This window comes from Heterodontus francisci, chromosome 14 (assembly GCF_036365525.1).
Source record: "Heterodontus francisci isolate sHetFra1 chromosome 14, sHetFra1.hap1, whole genome shotgun sequence".
Classification (NCBI taxonomy): Eukaryota; Metazoa; Chordata; class Chondrichthyes; order Heterodontiformes; family Heterodontidae; genus Heterodontus; species Heterodontus francisci.
Window position 1 is genome coordinate 110257281 of NC_090384.1, and position 27061 is coordinate 110284341.

At 44.9% G+C, this 27061-nt stretch overlaps 1 protein-coding gene across 2 annotated transcripts in view; it reads left to right on the plus strand.

Annotated features, from left to right (window-relative positions):
* Positions 1-27061, plus strand: part of psmd13 (proteasome 26S subunit, non-ATPase 13) — a 69454-nt gene that overhangs the window by 40234 nt on the left and 2159 nt on the right. Inside the window, exons 7-10 of one of the 2 annotated variants that reach the window (XM_068046770.1) lie at positions 8722-8908; positions 25532-25611; positions 25710-25835; positions 26390-26452. In XM_068046770.1, coding sequence (XP_067902871.1) covers positions 8722-8908; positions 25532-25611; positions 25710-25835; positions 26390-26452 — 456 coding nt within the window. The remainder of the gene's footprint in view (positions 1-8721; positions 8909-25531; positions 25612-25709; positions 25836-26389; positions 26453-27061) is intronic. The other variant, XM_068046771.1, reaches the window with a different exon arrangement.

Sequence of the window (27061 nt, forward strand, 5' to 3'; positions counted from 1 at the left end):
AGTTTAACAGCAATGGTTTTGGCAACAATAATCAGGCAAAATATCAGCAGGTTTGAGTTAATTAAGGATAGCCAGCATGGATTTGTAAAAGGCAGATCATGCTTGACTAATCTAATTGAACTTTTTGACAAACAGAGAAGGTTGAAGAGAATGCAGCGGATGTTTTATATGGATTTTAAGAAAGCGTTTGACAAAATAGCACGTAAAAAGGTGGTTAACAAAATTGAGTGTCAGTGTCCAATTGGATAAAAAATTGACTTAAGGACAGAAAACAGCGACTCGTAGTAAATGAAAGCAAAATACTGCAGATGCTGGAAAACTGAAATAAAAACAAATGCTGGAAATACTCCAGGTCTGGCAGCATCTGTGGAGAGAGAAGCAGAGTTAACGTTTCAGGTCAGTGACCCTTCATCAGAATGTAGTAAATGGTTGTTTTTCCAGACTGGAAGACGGTAGACAGTGGTGTTCCTCAAGGATGAATGCTAGGACCACTGCTTTATTTTTTTGCTATATATAAATTAATTGGATATTGGAATACAGAATAGAATCTCAATTTGCTGACACTGCCAAACTTGGAGGTGTGGCAAACAGGATGATAAGAACTGCCTGCAACAGAATATAGGGCAGCAGGTGGCAGATGGAATTTAATCCGGAGAAGTGTGAGATGATGTATTTTGGCATAAGGAATAGGGAGAGGCAATATATACTTCATGGCACAGTTCTAGAGGGTGTGTAGGAACAGAGGGACCTGAGGGTGTATTGATCTTTGAAACTGGCGGATGTATTGAGTGGTTAGTAAAGCATATGGGATCTTGGGCTTTATAAGTAGAGACATTGAGTACAAAAGCAGAAGTTATGCTGAACCTTTAGAAAGCTCTGGTTAGGCCCCAACTGGAATATTGCATCCAGTTCTGGTCATCACACTTTAGGAAGGATGTAATGAGGAGAAATTTCTTCACCCAGAGAGTGGTGAGCCTGTGGAATTCGCTACCACAGAAAGCAGTTGAGGCCAAAACATTGTATGTTTTCAAGAAGGAGTTAGATATAGCTGTTGGGGTGAAAAGGATCAAAGGATATGGGGAGAAAGCAGGAACAGGTTACTGAGTTGGATGATCAGCCACGATCGTAATGAATGGTGGGGCAGGCTCGTAGGGCCGAATGGCCTACTCTTCCTGTTTTCTATGTTTCTATGTGAGGGTGCTTGAGAGGGTGCAGAGGAGATTTCCCAGAATGGTTCAAGGAATGAGGGATTTTATTTGCAAGGTTAGTTTGGAAAAGCTGGGTTTGTTCTCCTTAGAATATAGGAGATTGAGAGGAGATTTGATAGAGGTGTACAAGGTTATATAAACTTAGATAAGTTAGACAAGGAAAAGCTGTTTCCATTAAATGGTACAAGGATTAGGGTACACAAATTGAAAGTTTTGGGTAAAAGTATGAGGAAACACTTTTATAGACAGCGGCTGGTAATGACCTAGAACTTGCTGCGCACGAGGGTGGTGGAAGCGGACATGATGAATGTCTTCAAGAGTAAGTTGGATGGCCACCTTAGCGAAATAGATTTGCAGGGCTATAGGGAGCAGGACTGACTGCATAGCTCCATGGAGAGCTGGCATAGGACTCAATGGGCCGAATGGCTGCCTCCTGTATACGACTCTATGGCACAATCCCTGTTCTGGGCTCTCCCCGGGAAGGGGGGGGACGCGGGTCGGGAGCTCCAGGCTCTCCCCAGTGAGTGGGTGGGGTGGGAGCTACGGACTCTCCCCGGGAGGGGTCTGGAGATCTGGGCTCTGAATTTGAGCAGGAAACTCCGTTCTGTTGCCAAGGTAAGGTGCCTGTGTTCTATCCACTGGTACTGTGCAACACTTGTCAGTGTTTTGAATTACTGAGTTCCACGTCCTTCTATCATCTACAATTGAATCTGAAACTTTGGCCTACTTTGTTCATTTATTTCTTTATCTTATTCCTACTCCCGCTTGTTTTTTTACTTCCAAAGAAGGATGTAATCATGTTACAACTAAGGCGGGAGTAATGCACTGTTAATTCAGTCCTGCTACTCCACAGGTCACAGCATATTAGTAAAGTTTCGCACCTACCAGAATTTAGCCAAATTAAACACTTTATTTATCCCCCAGAATAAATCACGCCAAACCAGGTTTCTTTAAACAACAATAAAATTAGCTCTTTATCGTTTAAAACTTGGTTTATTAATAATGAGATTGAATCTATGTAGAGCCGTAGAGTTGTACAGCAAGAAACAAGCCCATTGTGTCTCTGCCAGCCATCCAGCACCCAACCATTCTAATCCCATATTCCTGCACTTGGCCCGTAGCCTTGTATGCAATGGCGTTTCAAGTGCTCATCTAAATACTTCCTAAAGGTTGAGGGTTCCTGCCTCTACCACCTCTTCAGGCAGTGTGTTCCAGATTCCAAACGCCTCTAGGTGAAAAATTTTTTCCTCAAATCCCCCCTAAACCTCCTGCCCTTTACCCTAAATCTATGCCCCGTGGTTCTTTACCCTTCCGCTAAGGGAAAAAGTTTTTTCCTATCCAACCTCTCAATGCCCCTCATAATTTTGTACACCTCAATCATGTCCCCCCTCGGTCTTCTCTGTTCTAAGGAAAACAACCCTAGCCTTTTCAGTCTCTCTTCTTAGCTGAAATACTCCAGCCCAGACAACATCCTAGTGAATCTCCTCTGCACCCTCTCCAGTGTAATCACATCCTTCCTATAGTGTGGTGCCCAGAACTATACACAGTACTCCAGCTGTGCCCTAACTATACAGCTCCATCATAGCCTCCCTGCTCTTATATTCTATGCCGCGGCTGAAAAAGGCAAGTATCCCATATGCCTTCCTAACCACCTTATCTACCTGTGCTGCTGCCTTCAGTGATCTATGGACAAATACACCAAGGTCCCTCTGACCCTCTGTACTTCCTAGGGTCCTACCATCCATTGTATATTCCCTTGCCTTGTTAGTCCTCCCAAAATGCATTACCTCACACTCTTCAGGATTAAATTCCATTTGCCACTGCTCTGCCCATCTTACCAGCCCATCTATATCCCCTGTAATCTAAGGCTTTCCTCCTCACTATGTACGACACCACCAATTTTCGTGTCATCTGCAAACTTACTGATCATACCTCCTATATTCACGTCTAAATCATTAATGTACACTAAAAACAGCAAGGGTCCCAGCACCGATCCCTGTGGTACACCACTGGTCACAGGCTTCCAATCGCAAAAACAACCCTCGACCATCACCCTCTGCCTCCTGCCACTAAGCCAATTTTGGATCCAATTTGCCAAATTGCGCCGGATCCCATGGGCTCTTATCTTAACCAATCTCCCATGTGGTACCTTATCAAAAACCTTACTGAAATCCATGTATACTATATCTACTGCTTTACCCTCATCTACACATTTAGTCACCACCTCGAAAAATTCAATCAAGTTAGTTAGACATGATCTCCCCCTGACAAAGCCATGCTGACTATCCCTGATTAATACCTGCCTCTCCAATGGAGATTAATTCTGTCCCTCAGAACTTTTTCCAATAGTTTCCCTACCACTGATGTTAGTCTCACCGGCCTGTAATTACCTAGTTTATCCCTGCTACATTCACCATCCTCCAGTCCTCTGGTACTTCGATGGCCAGAGAGGATTTGAAAATTTGTGTCAAAGCCCCTGCTATCTCCTCCCTTGCCTCACATAACAGCCTGGGATACATCTCATCTGAGCAAGGGGATTTATCCACTTTTAAGCCCACTAAAACAGCTAATATTTCCTCCCTTTCAATGCTAATATGTTCAAGTATATCACAATTCCCCTCCCTGATCTCTACACCTGCATCGTCCCTCTCCATTATGCACACCGATGAAAAGTAATCATTTAAAACCTCACCTATGTCCTCCGGCTCCGCACACAGATTGCCACTTTGGTCCCTAATGGGCCCTACTCTTTCCCTGGTTATCCCATTTCCCGTCTTCGCTCTCCTAATTACTTTAAGTGCCACCCTACACTTTCTATACTCCTCTAGTGCCTCCACTGTTTCAGCGCTTGGGATCTGTCGTAGTCTCTTTTTTTTTCCTGATCCAATCCTCTATATCCCTTGACATCCAGGGTTCCCTGGGCCTGTTAGTCCTACCCTTCACCTTAACGGGTACATTTTGGCTCTGAACTCTCTGTTTCCTCTTTGAATGACTCCCGTTGCTGTGATGTAGACTTTCCTACAAGTAGCTGCTCCCAGTCCACTTAGGCAAGATCCTGTTTTATCATATTAAAATCGGCCTTCCCCCAATTCAGTTCCTTTATTTCTGGTCCATCTTTGTCCTTTTCCAGAACTACCTTAAATCTTAGAGCTCTGGTCACTATCCCCGAAATGCTCCCCCACTGACACTTCTACCACTTGTCCGGCTTCATTCCCTAGGATTAGGTCCACTACTTCTCTTGTAGGACTTTCTACGTACTGGCTCAAAAGCTCTCCTGTATGCATTTTAAGAATTCCACCCCTTTTAAACCTTTTGCATTAAGACTAGCCCAGTTAATATTGGGGAAGTTGAAATACCCTACTATTATTACCCTATTCAGGGATCCTGAAGAACCAAGACAGCATGGAGTGGGCTTCGCCATCAGAAACTCCTTGCTCAGCATGATAGAGCCTCCCTCAAATGGCTCGGAACGCATACTGTCCATCCGACTGCTCACCACCTCTGGTCCAGTACACCTACTCAGCATCTATGCTCCAACACTCTGTTCCGCACCTGAAGCTAAAGACCAGTTCTATGAACAACTCCATAACATCATTAGCAGCATCCCCAACACCGAACACCTATTCCTGCTGGGGGACTTTAATGCCAGGGTTGGGGCCGACCATGACTCATGGCCCTCCTGCCTTGGGCGCTATGGCGTTGGAAGGATGAATGAGAACGGGCAGAGACTGCTTGAGTTGTGTACCTATCATAACCTCTGCATCACCAACTCGTTCTTTCACACTAAACCCTGTCACCAGGTTTCATGGAGGCACCCAAGATCACGTCGTTGGCACCAGCTAGACCTCATTGTCACAAGGCGAGCCGCCTTAAACAGTGTTCAAATCACACGCAGCTTCCACAGTGCGGACTGCGACACCGACCACTCCCTGGTGTGCAGCAAGGTTAGACTCAGACCAAAGAAGTTTCATCATTCCAAGCAGAAGGGCCACCCGCGCATCAACACGAGCAGAATTTCTCACCCACAGCTGTTACAAAAATTTCTAAATTCACTTGTAACAGCCCTTCAAAACACTCCCACAGGGGATGCTGAGACCAAGTGGGCCCACATCAGAGACGCCATCTATGAGTCAGCTTTGACCACCTACGGCAAAAGTGCGAAGAGAAATGCAGACTGGTTTCAATCTCATAATGAAGAGTTGGAACCTGTCATAGCCGCTAAGCGCATTGCACTTTTGAACTACAAGAAAGCCCCCAGCGATTTAACATCCGCAGCACTTAAAGCAGCCAGAAGTACTGCACAAAGAACAGCTAGGCGTTGCGCAAACGACTACTGGCAACACCTATGCAGTCATATTCAGCTGGCCTCAGACACTGGAAACATCAGAGGAATGTATGATGGCATGAAGAGAGCTCTTGGGCCAACCATCAAGAAGATCACCCCCCTCAAATCTAAATCGGGGGACATAATCACTGACCAACGCAAACAGATGGACCGCTGGGTTGAGCACTACCTAGAACTGTACTCCAGGGAGAATGCTGTCACTGAGACTGCCCTCAATGCAGCCCAGCCTCTACCAGTCATGGATGAGCTGGACATACAGCCAACCAAATCGGAACTCAGTGATGCCATTGATTCCCTAGCCAGCGGAAAAGCCCCTGGGAAGGACAGCATTACCCCTGAAATAATCAAGAGTGCCAAGCCTGCTATACTCTCAGCACTACATGAACTGCTATGCCTGTGCTGGGACGAGGGAGCAGTACCCCAGGACATGCGCGATGCCAACATCATCACCCTCTATAAAAACAAAGGTGACCGCGGTGACTGCAACAACTACCGTGGAATCTCCCTGCTCAGCATAGTGGGGAAAGTCTTTGCTCGAGTCGCTCTGAACAGGCTCCAGAAGCTGGCCGAGCGCGTCTACCCTGAGGCACAGTGTGGCTTTCGTGCAGAGAGATCGACTATTGACATGCTGTTCTCCCTTCGTCAGATACAGGAGAAATGCCGTGAACAACAGATGCCCCTCTACATTGCTTTCATTGATCTCACCAAAGCCTTTGACCTCGTCAGCAGACGTGGTCTCTTCAGACTACTAGAAAAGATCGGATGTCCACCAAAGCTACTAAGTATCATCACCTCATTCCATGACAATATGAAAGGCACAATTCAACATGGTGGCTCCTCATCAGAGCCCTTTCCTATCCTGAGTGGTGTGAAACAGGGCTGTGTTCTCGCACCCACACTTTTTGGGATTTTCTTCTCCCTGCTGCTTTCACATGCGTTCAAATCCTCTGAAGAAGGAATTTTCCTCCACACAAGATCAGGGGGCAGGTTGTTCAACCTTGCCCGTCTAAGAGCGAAGTCCAAAGTACGGAAAGTCCTCATCAGAGAACTCCTCTTTGCTGACGATGCTGCTTTAACATCTCACACTGAAGAATGCCTGCAGAGTCTCATCGACAGGTTTGCGTCTGCCTGCAATGAATTTGGCCTAACCATCAGCCTCAAGAAAACGAACATCATGGGGCAGGATGTCAGAAATGCTCCATCCATCAATATTGGCGACCACGCTCTGGAAGTGGTTCAAGAGTTCACCTACCTAGGCTCAACTATCACCAGTAACCTGTCTCTAGATGCAGAAATCAACAAGCGCATGGGTAAGGCTTCCACTGCTATGTTCAGACTGGCCAAGAGAGTGTGGGAAAATGGCGCACTGACACGGAACACAAAAGTCCGAGTGTATCAGGCCTGTGTCCTCAGTACCTTGCTCTACGGCAGCGAGGCCTGGACAACGTATGCCAGCCAAGAGCGACGTCTCAATTCATTCCATCTTCGCTGCCTTCGGAGAATACTTGGCATCAGGTGGCAGGACTATATCTCCAACACAGAAGTCCTTGAAGCGGCCAACATCCCCAGCTTATACACACTACTGAGTCAGCGGCGCTTGAGATGGCTTGGCCATGTGAGCCGCATGGAAGATGGCAGGATCCCCAAAGACACATTGTACAGCGAGCTCGCCACTGGTATCAGACCCACCGGCCGTCCATGTCTCCGTTATAAAGACGTCTGCAAACGCGACATGAAATCCTGTGACATTGATCACAAGTCGTGGGAGTCAGTTGCCAGCATTCGCCAGAGCTGGCGGGCAGCCATAAAGACAGGGCTAAATTGTGGCGAGTCGAAGAGACTTAGTAGTTGGCAGGAAAAAAGACAGAGGCGCAAGGGGAGAGCCAACTGTGCAACAGCCCCAACAAACAAATTTCTCTGCAGCACCTGTGGAAGAGCCTGTCACTCCAGAATTGGCCTTTATAGCCACTCCAGGCGCTGCTTCACAAACCACTGACCACCTCCAGGCGCGTATCCATTGTCTCTCGAGATAAGGAGGCCCAAAAGAAATTACCCTATTATTTTTATACTTCTGAGATTTTCCTACGTATCTGCTCTTCCATCTTATGCTGACTGTTTGGAGGTCTGTAGTATACACCAAGCCAAGTGATTGCTCCCTTTTTGTTTTTACGTTCTACCCAAATGGCCTCATTTCAGGAACCTTCCAAGATATCATCCTTCCTTACAGCAGTAATTGACTCCTTGATCAACAGTGCAATGCCACCTCCTCTTTTATCCTCTTTGATATGTATGAAAAGATTTTATAACTCAATCTTCCTAACCGACATGCACACATATTCAAAAACCAGTGGTTAACCGGGGGAAACGGGTATATTGATTTTACACCAGGTTCTTAAGAATAAAAAAAAAGGTTGTAACTTTTGGTAGGATTTCCAGAGCAGTGAGGTGGCCCAGAGTCGAATAGTCTGATGCCACTTGAAGTCTGTCCAGGCAGATTTGATAAACAGTCTGATGGGTAGGCGTTCGACGCAGCAGGTATCACAGATCTTTCAGCAACAGGTTGTCGCAACAGGTCTACTTAGATTTTAAAGTAGCAGTCTCGCAGTAGAACGTTTCTTGAGATTTCAGGAACTTCCAAAAATACAAAAGGCCACAGGACACACTCCCACTTGAGACTGAGATTTTCCAGAGACTGGAGACAATAGGAATTTTACTACCATAAACAATGCAGGCTTCCTCCTAGCAAAGCAGTGTTTTTCTGGGTCTCTTCCTCTCCAGGCAACAGCAGCAGCGAGGGTTTTAGCTCCTATACATTAGATCTGCAACTCCTTCAAAGTTCTTTTAACTTCATGAAGAAATTATAGTTTCACTTGATACAGGAATTATTTTTCAAGAGGAAGAGTTTTCTGGGCTGTATTCCTGACCAGTCTCCAGCAGTAACTGAACAATCCAAAAGTGAAACTTGCTTTTCAACAAAAACCTAGGTTACAAGATAGTCGTAAAACTTTCTGGTTGCTTGGATACAAATTGTCTTGCAGCCTGCACTTCAAATATCAAGTCAACATTCAGTTCACAGTCCATTTTTTTTTCTAGTCTTAAAGGCACTCCGACCTCTTAGTTTTTAAAAAAAAACTCATGACAATGTTGATAAGATTAACATGAAATCAGTCAATTTTCTTCCAGAAAACAATTGAGGAGGTGGATGAGATGCTGACTAACCTTCCTGGGGTGACATCAGTTCACGGGCGCTTTTATGATCTGTCGAGCAAGTATTACCAGATAGTTGGAAATCATGCTTCTTACTACAAGGATGCCCTGCGGTTCCTGGGCTGCATTGATATCAAAGATTTGCCAGGTAAGTAACAGAATTAAAACTTCCTTTCATCTCCCTTTGCACTGATAATGTGGCATCCGTCCAATCTCCTCACTGCCCCCTTTTATTGTGACTTGTAGTTTTCTGAATTTGGTTATAATGTCCATCTCTGCCCGTGTAGCAGCACACTCAGAACTGGTTGTATTTGCTCTCGTGTTCCATTTAACAACCTCAGCAAAACGTATTGAAGTACCTTATCTCTCCCTAGGGTATCAGCTGGAGCTCACTGTTGCACTCCTGCCTCCAAGTCAGAAAGTCATGGGTTCAAGTCCCACTTCACAATCTAGAATGCATAATCCAGCAGGAGTCCTGTGCTGCCGGAGCTGGGTGGCGCTGTGGGAGCCCTGCATTGCCGTAGCCCTGCACTGCTACACGAGCCCTGCGTTGCCGGAGCCGGGCAGCACTGCGGTGGGCAGGACATTGAACTAAGGTCCCATCGACCATTGAGCCATATTTTAAGCATAAAGAAGCTTACTGCACAGGGGTAGGCCATTTGACTCATTGTGCCTGTAGCACAAAGAGCTTTGTAATTAATCCCACTCCTCTGGCACTGCAGATTTTTCATTTTCAAGTATTTATCCAATTCCCTTTTGAAAGTTATTATTGAATCTGCTTCACCGCCCTTTCAGGCAGCGCATTCCCTGAATCAAAGAACAGCACAGGAACAGGCCATTCGGCCCTCCAAGCCTGCGCCGATCTTGATGCCTGTCTAAACTAAAACCTTCTGCACTTCCAGGGTCCGTATCCCTCTATTCCCATCCTATTCATGTATTTGTCAAGATGCCTCTTAAACGTCGCTATCATATCTGCTTCCACCACCTCCCCCGGCAACAAGTTCCAGGCACTCGCCACCCTCTGTGTAAAGAACTTGCCTCGCACATCCCCTCTAAACTTTGCCCCTCGCACCTTAAACCTATGTCCCCTAGTAACTGACTCTTACACCCTGGGAAAAAGCTTCTGACTATCCACTCTGTCCATGCCTCTCATAACTTTGTAAACCTCTATCATGTCACCCCTCCACCTCCGTCGTTCCAGTGAAAACAATCCGAGTTTATCCAACCTCTCCTCATAGCTAATGCCCTTCAGACCAGGCAACATCCTGGTAAACCTCTTCTGTACCCTCTCCAAAGCCTCCACGTCCTTCTGGTAGTGTGGTGTCCAGAATTGCACGCAATATTCTAAGTGTGGCCTAACTAAAGTTCTGTACAGCTGCAGCATGACTTGCCAATTTTTATACTCTATGCCCCGACCAATGAAGGCAAGCATGCCATATCACTCCCAACTCACTGGGTTTGGGTCGGGTCGCGGCCCTTTACCCTCTGGGGTAGAGAATCTCAAAGATTCACCACCCTGAATGAAGAAATTCCTTCTCATTTTGGTCCTAAATGGCCAACCCCATATTCTGACATTGTCCCCCTGGTTCTAGATTCCCCAATCCAGGCGAAACATCCTTCCTGTATCTGCTTCAATAAGATCACCCCTCATACGTCTAAACTCTAGACAATACAGGCCCATTCTCCTCAATCTCTTAGAGGACAATCCCACCACCCCGGGATCAGTCCGATGTACCTTCGTTGCACTCCCTCTATGGCAAGTATATCCTTCCTTTGGTAAGGAGACCAAAACTGTACACAATACCCCAGGTGCAGTCTCACCAAGGCTCTATACAATTGCAGCAAGACTTCTTTACTCCTGTACTCAAATCCTCTTGCAATAAAGGCCAGCGTACCATTAGCCTTCCGAACTGCTTGCTGCACCTGCATATTAGCTTTCAGTGACTTATGAATAAGGACACCCAGGTCCCTTTGGACATCAACACTTCCCATTCTCTCACCATTTAAGAAAGGCTGCATTTGCTGACAATGTAACCACGAGGTGGTGCTGTACTGGCACATGCACAAATACAGCCTGTTCCACTAAAACGTCGCAGTCTGTGACATTCAGGCAGCTGCCAGGACTAAAGATGGTGCTGCTCAAATCACACAAAGGCAACGTAAACCCACGGCAGCACAGTGGCCGGAGAGAACCGGGGTGGGGGGGGGGAAACGGGGAAAGAGTGGGCGGGTGAAGTGGGGAGCAAGTGGCCGCGTGGGGGGGGGAGAGTGGAGAGAGAGTGGGCGGGGGGATCGGGGAGAAAGTGAGCAGAGGGGAGAGAGGAGGTGGGGAGTAGGAGGAGAGCGCACCCACACCTGCCGCCACCAAGGTCTTCAGCCGCTGTCTTTCCCCGCCGCCCCCGGCGCTCCTTCTCGGCTTCTCCCCCCGCTCTGTTCCCACTCTTTCCCCCGCGTCACGCGATGACGTCATCTGCGCATGCGCCAACCTGTCGTGGCAATGCGGATCACAGCGCATGCGCAGAGAGCAGGAACCCGTTTGCGCATGTTTGCGCAGTCAGATGACGTCAGCGGCAGGCTGCATTATCAAGAATCACTAAGAAATACCATGCATTTCCGTTTTTCCTACCAAAGTGGATAACTTCACATTTTTCCACGTTACATTAATCTGCCATGTTCTTGCCCACCAATTAGCCTGTCAAATCCCCTTGAAGCCTTTTTGCATCCTTCTCACAACTTGCATCCCACCTAGTTTTGTGCCATCAGCAAACTTGGAAATATTACATTTGGTCCCCGCATCCAAATCATTGATATAGATTGTGAATAACTGTGGCCCGAGCACTGATCCTTGTGGTACCCCACTAGTCACAGCCTGCCAACCTGAGTGACCCATTTGTTCCTACTCTGTATTATGTCTGTTAACCAATTCTCAATCCACGTCAGTATATTACCCCCAATCCCATGTGCTCTAATTTTGCTTACTAACCTCTTGTGTGGGGCCTTTATCAAAAGCCTTCTGAAAATCCAAATACACCACACCCACTGGTTTCTCCCTTATCTATTCTGCTAGTTGCATCCTCAAAAAAACTGCAACAGGTTTGTCAAACATGATTTCCCTTTCATAAATCCATGGTGACTCTGTCCAATTCTACCATTATTTTCTAAGTGTCCAGTTACAGCATCCTTTATAATAGATTCTAGCATTTTCCCTACTACTGATGTCAGGCTAACAGGTCTGTAGTTCTCCGTTTTCTCTCTCCCTCCTTTCTTAAATAGTGGGGTGTCATTTGCTACCTTCCAATCTGCAGGAACTGTTCCAGCATCTATAGAATTTTAGAAGATGATCACTAATGCATTCACTCTATCACAGCCACCTCTTTCAACCCTCTGGGATTTAGATAATCAGGTCCAGGGAATTAATCAACTTTCAGTCCCATCAGTATCTCCAGGACAACTCTTTTACTAATACTAATTTCTTTCAGTTCCTCATTCTCACTAGTCCCTTGGCTGTTGAGTATTTCTGGGAGGTTTTTGTATCTTCCTCCGTGAAGACAGACGCCAAGTATTTGTTTAGTTTCTCTGCTATTTCCTTATTCCCCATTATAAATGCCCCCATCTCTGCCTGTAATGGGCCCATGTTTGTCTTTGCTAATCTTTTTTACATACCTATAGAAGCTTTTACAGTCCATTTTTATGTTTCTCGCTAGTTTTCTTTCATATTCTATTTTCTTTTTTATCAGTTTCCTGGTCCTCCTTTGCTGAATTCTAAATGCTCCTAATCCTTACTGCTTATTTGGCAACTTTATAAGGCTCCCTCTTTTGATATAATACAATCTTTAACTTCTCTTGTTAGTCACGGTTATCACCTTTCCTGCTGAGTTTTTGTACCTCCAAAGGAATTATTGTAAACCATGTATTAATTCTTTAAATGCTAGCCATTGCCTGTTGATCATCATATCTTGTAGCTTCCCAATCTATCACTGCCAGTTTGCCCCTCATACCTTTGTAGTTTTCTTTGTTTAGATTTAAGACCCTAGTTTTGGATTAAATGATATCACTTTCAAATTTAATGTACAGTTACATAGAAACATAGAAAATAGGAGCAGGAGTAGGCCATTTGGCCCTTCGAGCCTGCTCTGCCATTCATTATCCAATTCAGTAGTCTGTTCCGGCTGTCGCCCCATACCCTTTGATCCCTTTAAACCCAAGAGCTATATCTAACTCCTTTTTGAAAACATTCAATGTTTTGGCCTCAACTGCTTTCTGTGGTAGCGAATTCCACAGGTTCACCACTCTCTGGGTGAAGAAATTTCTCCTCATCTCAGTCCTGAAAGGTTTACCCCGTATCCTTAGACTATGACCCCTGGTTCTGGACTCCCCCACCATCAGGAACATCCTTCCTGCATCTACCCTGTCAAGTCCTGTTAGAATTTTATTGGTTTCTAAGAGATCCCCCCCACCCCTCACTTTTCTGAACTCCATCTTATCCAATCTTTCCTCATAGCTGCATTTTTCCTGGCAACATCCTCGTAAATGACGGATGTTGAGGTTAGGGACTGATGTTTGATTACTCTAGGTCAAGTCGGCATAAGGAGGGAGGAAGTGTTGGGTATTCTAAAAGGCATTAAGGTGGACAAGTCCCCAGGTCCGGATGGGATCTATCCCAGGTTACTGTGGGAAGCGAGAGAGGAAATAGCTGGGGCCTTAACAGATATCTTTGCAGCATCCTTAAACACGGGTGAGGTCTCGGAGGACTGGAGAATTGCTAATGTTGTCCCCTTGTTTAAGAAGGGTAGCGGGGATAATCCAGGTAATTATAGACCGGTGAGCCTGACGTCAGTGGTAGGGAAGCTGCTGGAGAAGATACTGAGGGATAGGATCTGTTCCCATTTGGAAGAAAATGGGCTTATCAGTGATAGGCAACATGGTTTTGTGCAGGGAAGGTCATGTCTTACCAACTTAATAGAATTCTTTGAGGAAGTGACAAAGTTGATTGATGAGGGAAGGGCTGTAGATGTCAAATACATGGACTTCAGTAAGGCGTTTGATAAGGTTCCCCATGGTAGGCTGATGGAGAAAGTGAAGTCGCATGGGATCCAGGGTGTACTAGCTAGATGGATAAAGAACTGGCTGGGCAACAGGAGACAGACAGTAGCAGTGGAAGGGAGTTTCTCAAAATGGAGACGTGTAACCAGTGGTGTTCCACAGGGACACTGTGCTGGGACCACTGTTTGTGATATACATAAATGATTTGGAGGAAAGTATAGGTAGTCTGATTAGCAAGTTTGCAGACGACACTAAGATTGGTGGAGTAGCAGATACTGAAGGGGACTGTCAGAGAATACAGCAGAATATAGATAGATTGGAGAGTTGGGCAGAGAAATGGCAGATGGAGTTCAATCAGGGCAAATGCGAGGTGATGCATTTTGGAAGATCCAATTCAAGAGTGAACTATACAGTAAATGGAAAAATCCTGGGGAAAATTGATGTACAGAGATTTGGGCGTTCAGGTCCATTGTTCCCTGAAGGTGGCAACGCAGGTCAATAGAGTGGTCAATAGAGTGGTCAAGATGGCATGCGGCATGCTCTCCTTCATCGGACGGGGTATTGAGTACAAGGGTTGGCAGGTCATGTTACAGTTGTATTAGACTTTGGTTTGGCCACATTTGGAATACTGCATGCAGTTCCGGTCGCCACATTACCAAAAGGATGTGGATGCTTTGGAGAGGGTGCAGAGGAGGTTCACCAGGATGTTGCCTGGTATGGAGGGCGCTAGCTATGAAGAGAGGTTGAGTAGATTAGGATTATTTTCATTAGAAAGACGGAGGTTGAGGGGGGACCTGATTGAGGTGTACAAAATCATGAGAGATATAGACAGGGTGGATAGCAAGAAGCTTTTTCCCAGAGTGGGGGATTCAATTACGAGGGGTCACGAGTTCAAAGTGAGAGGGGAAAAGTTTAGGGGGGAAATGCGTGGAAAGTTCTTTAAGCAAAGGGTTGTGGGTGCCTGGAACGCGTTGCCAGCGGAGGTGGTAGATGCGGGCACGATAGCGTCTTTTAAGATGTATCTAGACAGATACATGAATGGGCAGGAAGTAAAGAGATACAGACCCTTAGAAAATAGGCGACATGTTTAGGTAGAGGATCTGGATCAGCGCAGGCTTGGAGGGCCGAAGGGCCTGTTCCTGTGCTGTAATTTTCTTTGTTCTTTGTAAATCTCCTCTGTACCCTCTCTAGTGTAATTATATCCTGTCTGTATTGAGGTGACCAGAACTGCACACAATACTCCAGTTGTGGCCTAACAGATGAGTTATATAGTTCCAGCATAACCTCCCTGCTCTTGTATTCTATACCTCAGCTAATAAAGGAAAGGATTCCATATCTAATAAAAACAAAACATGCTGGAAACACTCAGCAGGTCCGGCAGCATCTGTTGGAGAGAGAAGCAGAGTTAACGTTTCAGGGCAATGACCCTACAGAACTGACAAATATTACAAATGTAAAAGGTTTTAAGCAAGTACAGCAGGGGGTGGGGCAAGAGATAACAAAAGAGGTGTTGATAGGACAAGGTCACAGAGAATAACTGACCAGGTGGTCATGGAGCAAAGGCGAACAGTATGTTAATTGTTCTGAAGAAGGGTCACTGACCTGAAAAGTTAACTCTGCTTTTTTATTTTTTTAGTTTAGAGATACAGCACTGAAACAGGCCCTTCGGCCCACCAAGTCTGTGCTGACCAACAACCACCCATTTATATTAATCCTACACTAATCCTATATTCCTACCACATCCCCACAATTCCCCTACCTATACTAGGGGCAATTTATAATGGCCAATTTACCTATCAACCTGCAAGTCTTTAGCTGTGGGAGGAAACCGGAGCACCCGGCGGAAACCCACGCGGTCACAGCGAGAACTTGCAAACTCCGCACAGGCAGTACCCAGAATTGAAACCGGGTCGCTGGAGCTGTGAGGCTGCGGTGCTAACCATTGCGCCACTGTGCCACCAGACCTGAGTATTTCTAGCATTTCTTGTTTTTATTTCAGATTTCCAGCATCCACAGTATTTTGCTTTTATTTTAATATGTTAATAGTGTGCTGAAAGGCAAAATGTTAGTACAGAGAGGGGGTGAATTGACTGTAAAGCACGAAACACTCGCAAGCACAAACATTTAAAAAAAAATTTAAACTAATTGTGGGTAGGCACAGTAGAAACAATCTAACCAAATTTTAAAAAAAAACTAAAATAAAATAACCAAATAAAGAAAAAAATAAAAGGATTCCATATGTCATCTTAACCACCTTATCGACCATTCCTACCTTCAGGGATCTGTGGACATTCACTCCAAGGTCCTGCACTTCCTCTAGACTTCTCCGTACTTTCCCATTAATCTTTGTTTGCCTTGTTTCTGTAATAGCTATGATATCCTACTGCCACGTGTCTATCTGTGCCCTTGGCTCATCTGTTTTATTTGCTATACTCCTTGCATTGGAATAGATCCCCTTGGGCACTGCCAAACATTTTTTTTTTCTAGCTTTTGTTTCCTGTCTTCCAGACTCATCCATTAATTTTCCACCTTCCATTTTAATTTGATTTTGTCCCAGCTGAGTCTACCCTCAGGTCCCCATCCCCCTGCCAAACTAGTTTAAACCCTCCCCGACAGCACTGGCAAAACATCCCACAAGGAACTCAGTTCCGGCTCTGTTCAGGTGCAACCCATCCGGCCTGTACAGGTCCCATCTCCCCCAGAGCCGGTCCCAATGTCCCTGGAATCTGAAGCCCTCCCTCCTGCACCATCTTTTCAGCCACGCATTAATCTGTCTTATCCTTCTATTTCTCTACTCCCAGTGCCACGTGCAAGTGAGTAATCTGGAGATTACTACTTTTGAGGTCCTGCTTGCTAATTTCTTACTTAGCTCCCTAAATTTTGACTTCAGGACCACATCCCTCTTTCTACCTAGGTCGTTTGTTCCGATGTGGGCCACGATTGCTGGCTGGCTGTTCACCCTCCCCCTTCAGGATGCTCTGCAGCCGCTCAGTGACATCCTTGGCTCTGGCATCAGGGAGGCAACACGCCATCCTAGATTCACGTCTTCGGCCACAGAAACGCCTGTCTGTTCCCCTGACTATTGAATTGGCTCTGGCTGCACTCCCCAGGTGAAGCATCGCTTTCCTCAGTATTAAGAACTGAATACCTGTTGGAGAGTGAGATGCACTCTGGATCCTGCACTATCTGCCTGATTCTTTTTGACTGCCTGGTGGTCACCCATTCCTCTGTCCCTGCTTACTCTTGAGGTGTGGGGTGACCACATCTATAAACATGCTATCCACTTAGCTCTGATCCTCATGAATGCACCGCAGTGTCCCCAGCGGTCGCTCAAGTACCAAAACCCGGAGCTCAAGCTGATTCAATTGACGACACTTCCTGCACAGATGGTTCTCCAAGATACGGGAAGTATTCTGGAGCTCCCACATAGCACAGGAGGTGCACTCTTGAGGTTGAAGCACCCCTGCCATTCCTTTATTTATTAGTTGACCCTTTGTTACTGTAGAAAAACAATCTTACCAATACTACAACCCCTTAGAATTGTTAATAAAATCTTACTAGTACTGATAAATCCTACTAAAAATCAATACAGTTCATTACTTCAAGTAAACCTTACTCAAAAAAAAAAAACTCACTAGCTACTCACTTGTTCAAGATACTCACCAGCTACTTGTTCTGAAGTTGTACTTTTCTTGATTACACAGATATGTAGATCTTCCTACTGGTGATGGACCGTACCAATGCTAATAAAGCTTACTACTATTAGTAAACCTTACAAATACTGATACACAAGCTGTATTAAGTATTATTAATGTTTATCAAGTTGCCCGAATTTGAGCAAATACACTCCCTGCTCGTTCACTATTCTAAATTATAAAATTCGCTTTAGTTTTTAGTTTAAATAATACTGAATCAGTCAAGTCTTATTTTATATTTGATAGATTGAGATTAAGATGAATTAAAAGCTTGCCTGTATACTCGCTCCCACAGCTTTCTTTTCCCCTGCTTTCTCTCAACTGTGATGTTACTTTTCGATTTTTTTTTTTTCTCTCCTGCTCTGCTCCTTCTGTGCGTGCTCTCTCGCGCACTCGTCTCCGACTGTCCTTTTGGCATGCTTTTTAAAGCTCTGCTTTTATATGGTTTTGCAGGTGGTTCATATCATCCTCACTGTTTGCCGCACCTCCAGGTTTGGTGCCATCAACAAATTTTGAAATTCTTCTCTATATTCCAAGTCATTTTATAATTGGCAAAAAAAGCAGTGGCCCCAGCATTGAGCCTTGGAACACCACTTTCTACCATCCTCCGCTTTTTAAATTTAAAAAAACAATTTGTTTATGTAATTCGACACTGACCCTCTATGCCATGTGTCTGAATTTTGTTAACCAGCCTTTTATGTGGTACCTTATCAAACACTTTCTTAAAATCCATATAAACAACATCTGCCGCATTTACTTCATCAACCTTCTCTGTTACTCATCGCAAAATTCAATTAGATCAATCAAGCATGATCTGCCTTTCACAAATCTGTGCTGGTTATCCTTAATTAATTCAAACCTCTCCAAGTGCCTGTTGATTTTTTTTTGTCCCCCTGATTATTGTTTCTAAAACCTTACCAACCACTGATAATCTAACTGATCTGTAGTTGCTAGGACTATCCTTACACTCCTTTTTCCTTTTTGGCCTCCTTGTCTCAAGAGACAATGGGTAAGCGCCTAGAGGTGGTCAGTGGTTTGTGGAGCAGCGCCTGGAGTGGCTATAAAGGCCAATTCTAGAGTGACAGACTCTTCCACAGGTGCTGCAGGTGAAGTTGTTTGTCGGGGTTGTTGCACAGTTGGCTGTCTCCGTACACAGCTTTCTTTTTTCCTGCCAACTGCTGTGTCTCTTCGACTTGCCACTCTTTAGCCCCACCTTTATAGCTGTCCGTCAGCTCTGGTGATCGCTGGCAACTGGCTCCCACGACTTGTGGTCAATGTCACAAGACTTCGTGTCGTGTTTGCAGACGTCTTTAAAGCGGAGACATAGACGGCCGGTGGGTCTAATACCAGTGGCGAGCTCGCTGTACAATGCATCCTGGGGATCCTGCCATCTTCCATGCGGCTCACATGACCAAACCATCTCAAGCGCCGCTGGCTCAGTAGGGCGTATGTGCTGGGGATGTTGGCCGCCTCGAGGACTTCTGCATTGGAGATACGGTCCTGCCACCTGATGCCAAGGATTCTCCGGAGACAGCGAAGGTGGAATGCATTGAGGCGTCGCTCTTGGCTGACGTATGTTGTCCAGGCCTCGCTGCCATAGAGCAAGGTATTGACACAGGATTGAAATACTCGGACTTTTGTGTTCCGTGTCAGTGTGCCATTTTCCCACACTCTCTTGGCCAGTCTGGACATAGCAGCGGATGCATTTCCCATGCGCTTGTTGATTTCTGCATTGAGAGACAGGTTACTAGTGATAGTTGAGCCTAGGTAGCTGAACTCTTGAACCACTTCCAGAGTGTGCTCGCCGATATTGATGGATGGAGCATTTCTGACATCCTGTCCCATGATGTTCGTTTTCTTGAAACTGATGGTTAGGCCAAATTCTATCCTTACACTCTTTCTTGAATAAAGGTATCACATATGGCACCTTCCCCATATCCAGAGCAGATTGGAAGATTATGGCAAGCCCTTCTATCTCCACCCTGACTTCCTTTAGCAACCTGGGATGCAAGCCATTCAGACGAGGTGACTTATCTATCCTAAGCATAGCCAGCCTTTCCAGTACCTCTTCCTTCAATTTTTACTCTATCCATTGCCTCTACACTCTCTGCTTCTACCAATGTTTTCAGATTCCACTTCCTTAGCAGGCACTAATACAAAGTACTCATTAAGTATCTCAGCCTTGCCCTGTGTCTCGAAGCATATATTACCCTCTTGGTCCCTAATAGGTCCCAATCCACATCTTACTGCCTGCTTACTCTTGACATGCAAGTAGAATGTTTTTGGATTCCTTTTTATGTTGACTCCATTTTATTCTCGTGTTCTCTCTGCCAGTCTTAATTCCTCTTCACCTCCCCTCTCAACTTATTGTATGTGGCCTGGTTCTCACTTGAATTCACCTGACATGCCTCTTGCACCCTCTTTATTTTGTTTCATCATATTCTCTACCCTAGCCCTTGTCTTCCAGGGAGGCCTGTTTTTGGTTCCTTTACCTTTCACCCTTGTTGGAATGTTCCTAGCCCCTACCTGAAGCATCTCTTCCTTATTGATAACCCATTGTTCCAACACAGCTCTTCCTGTCAGTCTTTGCTTTGATTATACCCTGGCAGGATCCCTTCTCATTACATTGAAATTATCTCTCTTCCAAAATAGACGTTCGACCTTATTTTATTCCTTGCTTTTCTGCACGACTAATCTAAACCTAATGATACGATGAACACTCTTACCCAAGTGCTCCCCCAGACACTTGGTCCACTTCATTTCCCAGCACCAGATCCAGCAATGCCTCCTTTCTAGTTGGGCTGAGAACATACTGATCAAGGAAGTTCTCCTGAACATTTCAAATATTCCTCCTATCCTTTACTCTAACATTATATCAATCGATAGTTGGGCGAGTAAAGTCCCCAATATCACCACTTTATATAGTTCTTGCATATCTCTACTTGCTCGCGAACATAAGAACTAGGAGCAGGAGTAGGCAATTCAGCCCCTCGAGCCTGCTCCGCCATTCAATACGATCATGGCTGATCTCATCTCGGCCTCAACTCCACTTTCCTGCCCGTTCCCCATAACCCTTCAACCCATTACTAATTAAAAATCTGTCTATCTCCTCCTTAAATTTACTCAATGTCCCGGCATCCACCGCACTCTGGGGTAGTGAATTCCACAGACTCACGACCCTTTGAGAGAAGTAATTTCTCCTCATCTCTTTTAAATCTGCTACCCTTATCCTAAAACTATGACCACTCCCTCTAGATTGCCCCACCAGAGGAAACATCCTCTCTACATCTACTTTGTCAATCCCCTTAATCATCATATATACCTCAATTAGATCTCCTCTCATCTAAACTCGAGAGAGTAAAGGCCCAAACTGCTCAATGTCTTTTCATAAGACAAACCCCTCATTTCTGGAATCAATCTCGTGAACCTCCTCTGAACTGCCTCCAATGCAACTACCTCCGTCCTCGAGTAAGGGGACCGAAACTGTACACAATACTCCAGGTGCAGTCTCACTAATGCCTTGTACAGTTGCAGCAACACTTCCCTACTTTTATACTCTATCCCTTTAGCAATAGATGCCAAAGTTCCATTTGCCTTCCTTAAAACCTGTTGCACCTGCATACTAGTTTTCTGTGATTCATGCACGAGGACACCCAGATCCCTCTGCACCGAAGCACTCTGAAGTTTCTCTCCATTTAGATCATTTGCCTTTCTATTCTTCTGACCAAAATGGACAACCTCATACTTATCCACGTTAAAATCCATCTGCCAAATTTTGGCCCATTCACCTAACCTATCCATGTCTTTTTGTAAATTTCTTATTTATTTATTGCAACTTACTATCCCACCTATTTTAGTGTCATCTGCGTATTTGGCTATAGTACCTTCTATCCCTGCATCCAAGTCATTAATATAGATTGTAAATAGTTGGGGCCCGAGGACCGAACCCTGTGGCACCCCACTAATTACATCTTGCCAACCAGAAAAAGACCCATTTATCCAGACTCTGTTTTTTGTTGGTTAGCCAATCCTCTATCCAAGCTAATAAATTGCCCCCAACACCACGTGATCTTACCTTGTGTATTAACCTTTTGTGCGGCATCTTATTAAATGCCTTCTGGAAGTCCAGATATACTACATCTACAGGATCCCTATTATCCACTTTACTTGTTACATCTTCGAAGAACTCTAGCAAATTAGTCAAACACTATTTACCCTTCATAAAACCATGCTGACTCTGATGGATTGCGTTTTGACTTTCTAAATGTCCTGTTATTAATTCCTTAATAATGGATTCTAACAATTTCCCAATGACAGATGTTAAACTAACTGGTCTGTAGTTTCCTACTTTCTGCCTCCCTCCCTTTTTAAATAAGGGTGTTATATTAGCTTTTTTCCAATCCACTGGAACCTTTCCTGCATCCAGGGAATTTTGAAATATTATAACCAATGGATCCACTATCTCCACTGCCACTCCCTTTAAGACCCTAGGATGTAGGCCATCAGGCCCTGGGGACTTGTCTGCCTTCAATCCCAATAGTTTTCTCAGTATTTTTTCCCTAGAGATGATTGTTCTAAGTCTATGACCTCTGCATTACCTGGTTCTATTAGGATGGTACTCGTGTCCTCCACCGTGAAAACTGAGGCAACATACTGATTTAGTGTCTCTGCCATTTCTGTGTTCCCTTCCATTAACTCTCCTGTCTCATCCTCCAAGGAACCAACATTTACTTTAGCTACTCTCTTCCCTTTTATATACTTATAGAAGCCTTTGCTATCCGTTTTTATATTTTGCGCTAGTTTTCTTTCATAATTTACCTTTGCTCTTTTTATTACTTTTTTAGTAACCCTTTGTTGATCTTTAAAAGTTTCCCAATCTTCCAGCCTGCCACTGGCCTTTGCAATATGGTATGCCTTAGTTTTTGTCTTTATGTTATCCTTAACTTCCTTGCTTAGCCATGGATGTTTTTCCCTTTCTTAGAATCTTTCTTTCTTCCTCTCTGGAATATATTTTAGTTGGGAGGAATTGAAAATCATTATTTTTTTAAATTTAGAGTTACAGCACTGAAGCAGGCCTTTCGGCCCACCGAGTCTGTGCCGACCAACAACCACCCATTTATACGAACCCTACAGTAATCCCATATTCCCTACCACCTACCTACACTAGGGGCAATTTACAATGGCCAATTTACCTATCACCTGCAAGTCTTTGGCCGTGGGAGGAAACCGGAGCACCCGGCAAAAACCCACGCGGTCACAGGGAGAACTTGCAAACTCCACACAGGCAGTACCCAGAATCGAACCCGGGTCCCTGGAGCTGTGAGGCTGCGGTGCTAACCACTGTGCCGCCCATCTTAAACATCTGCCACTGCTCATCAACTGTCCTACCTTTTAGTCTTCCTGCCCAGTCCACTAGGGCCAAATCTGTCCTCATACCTATGTAATTACTTTTGTTTAACTCCAGAACGCTAGTGTGGGACTCGGCAGTTTCTTGCCCTCAAACTGAATTTGAAATTCTAGCATACTATGATCACTCTTCCCTAGAGGATCCTTAACTATGAGATCATTCATTAATCCCACCTCATTACACAATACCAAATCTAGAATAGCCTGCTCCCTGGTTGGTTCCACAACGTATTGCTCCAAAAAACAATCTCTAATACATCCAATGAACTCTCCCTCAAGGCTATCCTTACCAATTTGATTAATTCAGTCTATATGCATATTAAAATCACCCATTTTCATTGCAGTACCTTTCTTACAAGCCCCCAGTATTTCCTGGTTTATACTGTGCCCCACTGCGGAACTACTGTTTGGGGACCTATAGATTACTCCCACCAGGGACTTCTTTCCTTTGCTAGTTCTTCTTTCTGCCCAGACTGATTCTATGTCAAGATCTCCAGTGCATATATCATTTCTGACTACAGCACTGATCTCTTCCTTTACTAACAAAGCTATACTACTCACTCACTCGCTCGTTTGCTCACTGGCATTTTTGTGCACACACAGGCAGACACGTACGCACAAAAGCAGGTGCGCGCTCTCTATTTGGAGTCCTATAGAATACCCCGATTAGCATGATCATACCATCTTTGCTTCTCAACTCTAACCAAATGGATTGTCTTTTCCCCCACAAGGGCATCCTCCCTTTCACACACTACAGTGTCTTCCCTAATCAGTACTGCCACCCACCTCCCATTTTTCCTTCCCTATCTTTTCTGAGTACTATATATCCTTGTATATTAATCACCCAGTCCTCGCCATTTTTAAGCCATGTTTGTTATTGCCACAACATCATATTCCCATACTGCTATTTGTGCTTGTGCCTCACCAGCCTTATTCTTCACACTTTGTGTGTATTTACACGCATGCATTTGTAATTCTATCTTTGCATTCCTCATAGTCTTTCTCAGTCCAATCCCATCTAATATGGGACTATTCCCCTCTTTCGTACTGTCTAACAACTCACGTTATGCACCTTATTCCTCTTTTCTCCCCCTCCTCTTGCCACCAGAAACTGGTTTCCCTTATTTAATCTAGCAAAACCATTCATTATTTTGAACACCTCTATCCGATTTCTTCTTAACCTTCTCTGCTCTAAGGAGAACAATGCTGACTTCTCCAGTCTCTTTATATTCAAAGTCTGTGGAAAGGTGTAGGTCCCACATTGAATTTTAATGCATTCACAGTACCTATCTGTGTGTTTCACTATAATGCACACTGGAGAAACATTTCTTTCAAATTTGTCCTTTTTCCTCAATTGGTCATCACAAGCTTTATTCCTGAGCTTGTGTTCCCATATCCTCGTTCTGGTCTCGAGGAAAACTTTAGCCAAATACTTCACTTCAATTTTTCATATTTTCATTTTCAGGCATTTTTTTTCCTGAATTGCTTCACTCCTCACATTGGCGTGTTCCAAAAGCTGGTGCTTTAGTCGGAGAAATAGTTTGAGATTTTAGCTTCACCTCTTAGGTTTTATTCTGTGAAATTCTTCCTTTCACAAAACATTTACTTGCAGTTTTTGTCTCTGGTTTAGAGGGTTGTTAAAGCTCTGAATGCTTTACCACGGGAGAGGGTGCGGTAATCCAGAGGCCCAGGCTAATGCTCTGCGTACACGGCTCTAAATCCCATCATCGCAGCTGGTGGAATTTAAATTCAATTAATTAATAAATAAATAAAATCTGGAATTAAAAGCTAGTTCCAATAATGGTGCCATTGTCGTTTTTTTAAAAAAAACCATCTGGTTCACTAATGTCCTTTATGGAAGGAAATCTGCTGTCCTTACCTGGTCTGGCCTACATGCAACTCCAGACCCACAGCAATGTGGATGACTCTTAACTGCCCTCTGAAACGGCCTAGCAAGCCACTCAGTTCAAGGGCAATTGGGGATGGGCAGTAAAAGTTGGCCTTGCCTGTGATGCCCACATCTCATGAAAGAATTTTTTTTAAAAGCAGTGGGGTGAGGTAGAGCCCATTGTATCTCTCCAAGGAAAACTGGATAAATGTTTGAAGCAGAAAAAGATACAGGGATTGAGGCAGGGTTATGTTAATTGAATATCAATTCTGTTTAATTGCACATAGATGGAGGGCATTAATTAGGGTTTTACTTGAGCACATGTAAAGAGACACTTGCTGGTTTGAGTTAGGAGGTGTTGTATGCATGTAATGTTTCACTCTAAATAAATGTAAGACTGAGTAAAGATTGACCCCAGTATCATCCTTCACCAGCTGGCTTTCTAGAATATAACAGGCTATGGGGAGAGAGCGGGGCAGTGGGATTAGCTTGGGGTTGATGCAGGGCTATGGGGAGAGAGCGGGGCAGTGGGATTAGCTTGGGGTTGATGCAGGGCTATGGGGAGAGAGTGGGGCAGTGGGATTAGCTTGGGGTTGATGCAGGGCTATGGGGAGAGAGTGGGGCAGGGGGATTAGCTTGGGGTTGATGCAGGGCTATGGGGAGGCTGCAACTCCACTTACTGATTTGCCAACACGATGTAATGCTGACAGGCTAGTGTTTAATTTTGTGTTTGATTCAGTTGCTGAGCATCAGGAGCGAGCTTTCACTCTCGGGCTGGCTGGTCTTTTAGGTGAAGGTGTCTACAACTTTGGAGAACTTGTGAGTATCACCATGGCTAATGAGAGCGTTTACTTGGTCATATACTTGTGAAATTGTACCTTATGCTGGGATCTTGCTCTGCGTTCTGTCCCTTTCAGTTAATGCATCCCGTGTTGGAGTCTCTCCGGAGCACGGATAAACAGTGGCTGATTGACACTCTGCATGCCTTCAACAGCGGCAACGTGGAGAGGTTTCAAGCTCTGAAGGCATCATGGGGACAGCAGGTAAGTGGCCTGCTGGGAGGAGGGGAGAATCTGGCAGGGACGGGGGAATGGAGACAATGTGGACAGAGTAGATAGAGAAACTGTTCCCACTTTTTAAAGGATCGAGAACGAGAGGGCACAGATTTAAAATATTTGGTAAGAGAAGCAAAAGTGACATGAGGAAAAACTTTCACGCAGTGAGTGGTTAAGGTCTGGAATGCACTGCCTGAGAAAGTGGTGGAGGCAGGTTCAATTGAAGCATTCAAAAGGGAATTAGACAGTTATATGAAAAGGAAGAATGTGCAGGGTTATGGAGAGCCAGTGCAGACATGATGGGTCGAATGGCCTCCTCCTGCACTGTTACAATTCTGTGATTCAAGGAGGGAGTGTGGGACAAGGCGGGGAAGGGACAAACTAGAGGGAGAGAGTGGGGCAGGGGGAGGGGAGAGTGGGACGGGACAAGGGGGAGGGGAGAGTGGGGCAGGGGAGGGGGAGCAAGTGGGACTGAGGGAGGGGAGTGAGTGAGTGTGGGCGGGGATGGAAATGTCTAATTCAGCTTTATTATTTAATTACAGCCTGACCTGAGAGCCAATGAACTGCGACTGATGCAGAAAATCCAACTCCTTTGCCTGATGGAGGTTTGTTGAATTTCCATTTCCTCTCCTGAGCAACTTCTCCTCAGCTCCTCTCTCGTGAGATTTAAATTGTGGCTCTGATGTCTCGTGTTAACTTCCTGCCTCAGTGACTCTTTAAACTTACAGCTCACCAGATTTTAACTAAACCATTTCAGTTTTGTGTGCCTCAGACCTCCTGTTGAACTGGGTTTCTTCACATGTTCAGCTGCATATTCTCCCAGCACCTTTGAGCAATGTTTGCATTAGGTGAAATATATCCCATAGCCTCTCCTCTCTGTTCTAAATATCATACATTTAATCTTGTACATAAACTGACCTTAACTCTGCCTCTGTTCCCTCCGTTCTAACCAATTTGTAATTCAGTTTGCTGTCTTCCCAATTCCATACCCCTTAATCAGCTGTAGTAATCCCCTTGTGGTATCTTGTCATAAGCTTTCCTGAAATCCATGAACACTGCATCCACTGCACATCCCCATCGACAATGTCTGTTATCTCCTCAGAGAATTCTTTGTTAAACTAATCCTTTTTGGAATGTTCGTTGGCTATTTCTAAACAGTATTTTAGTTGCCGGTCTGTATTCTTTGGAGTTTCACAGGTGAATAAAAAGTGTTG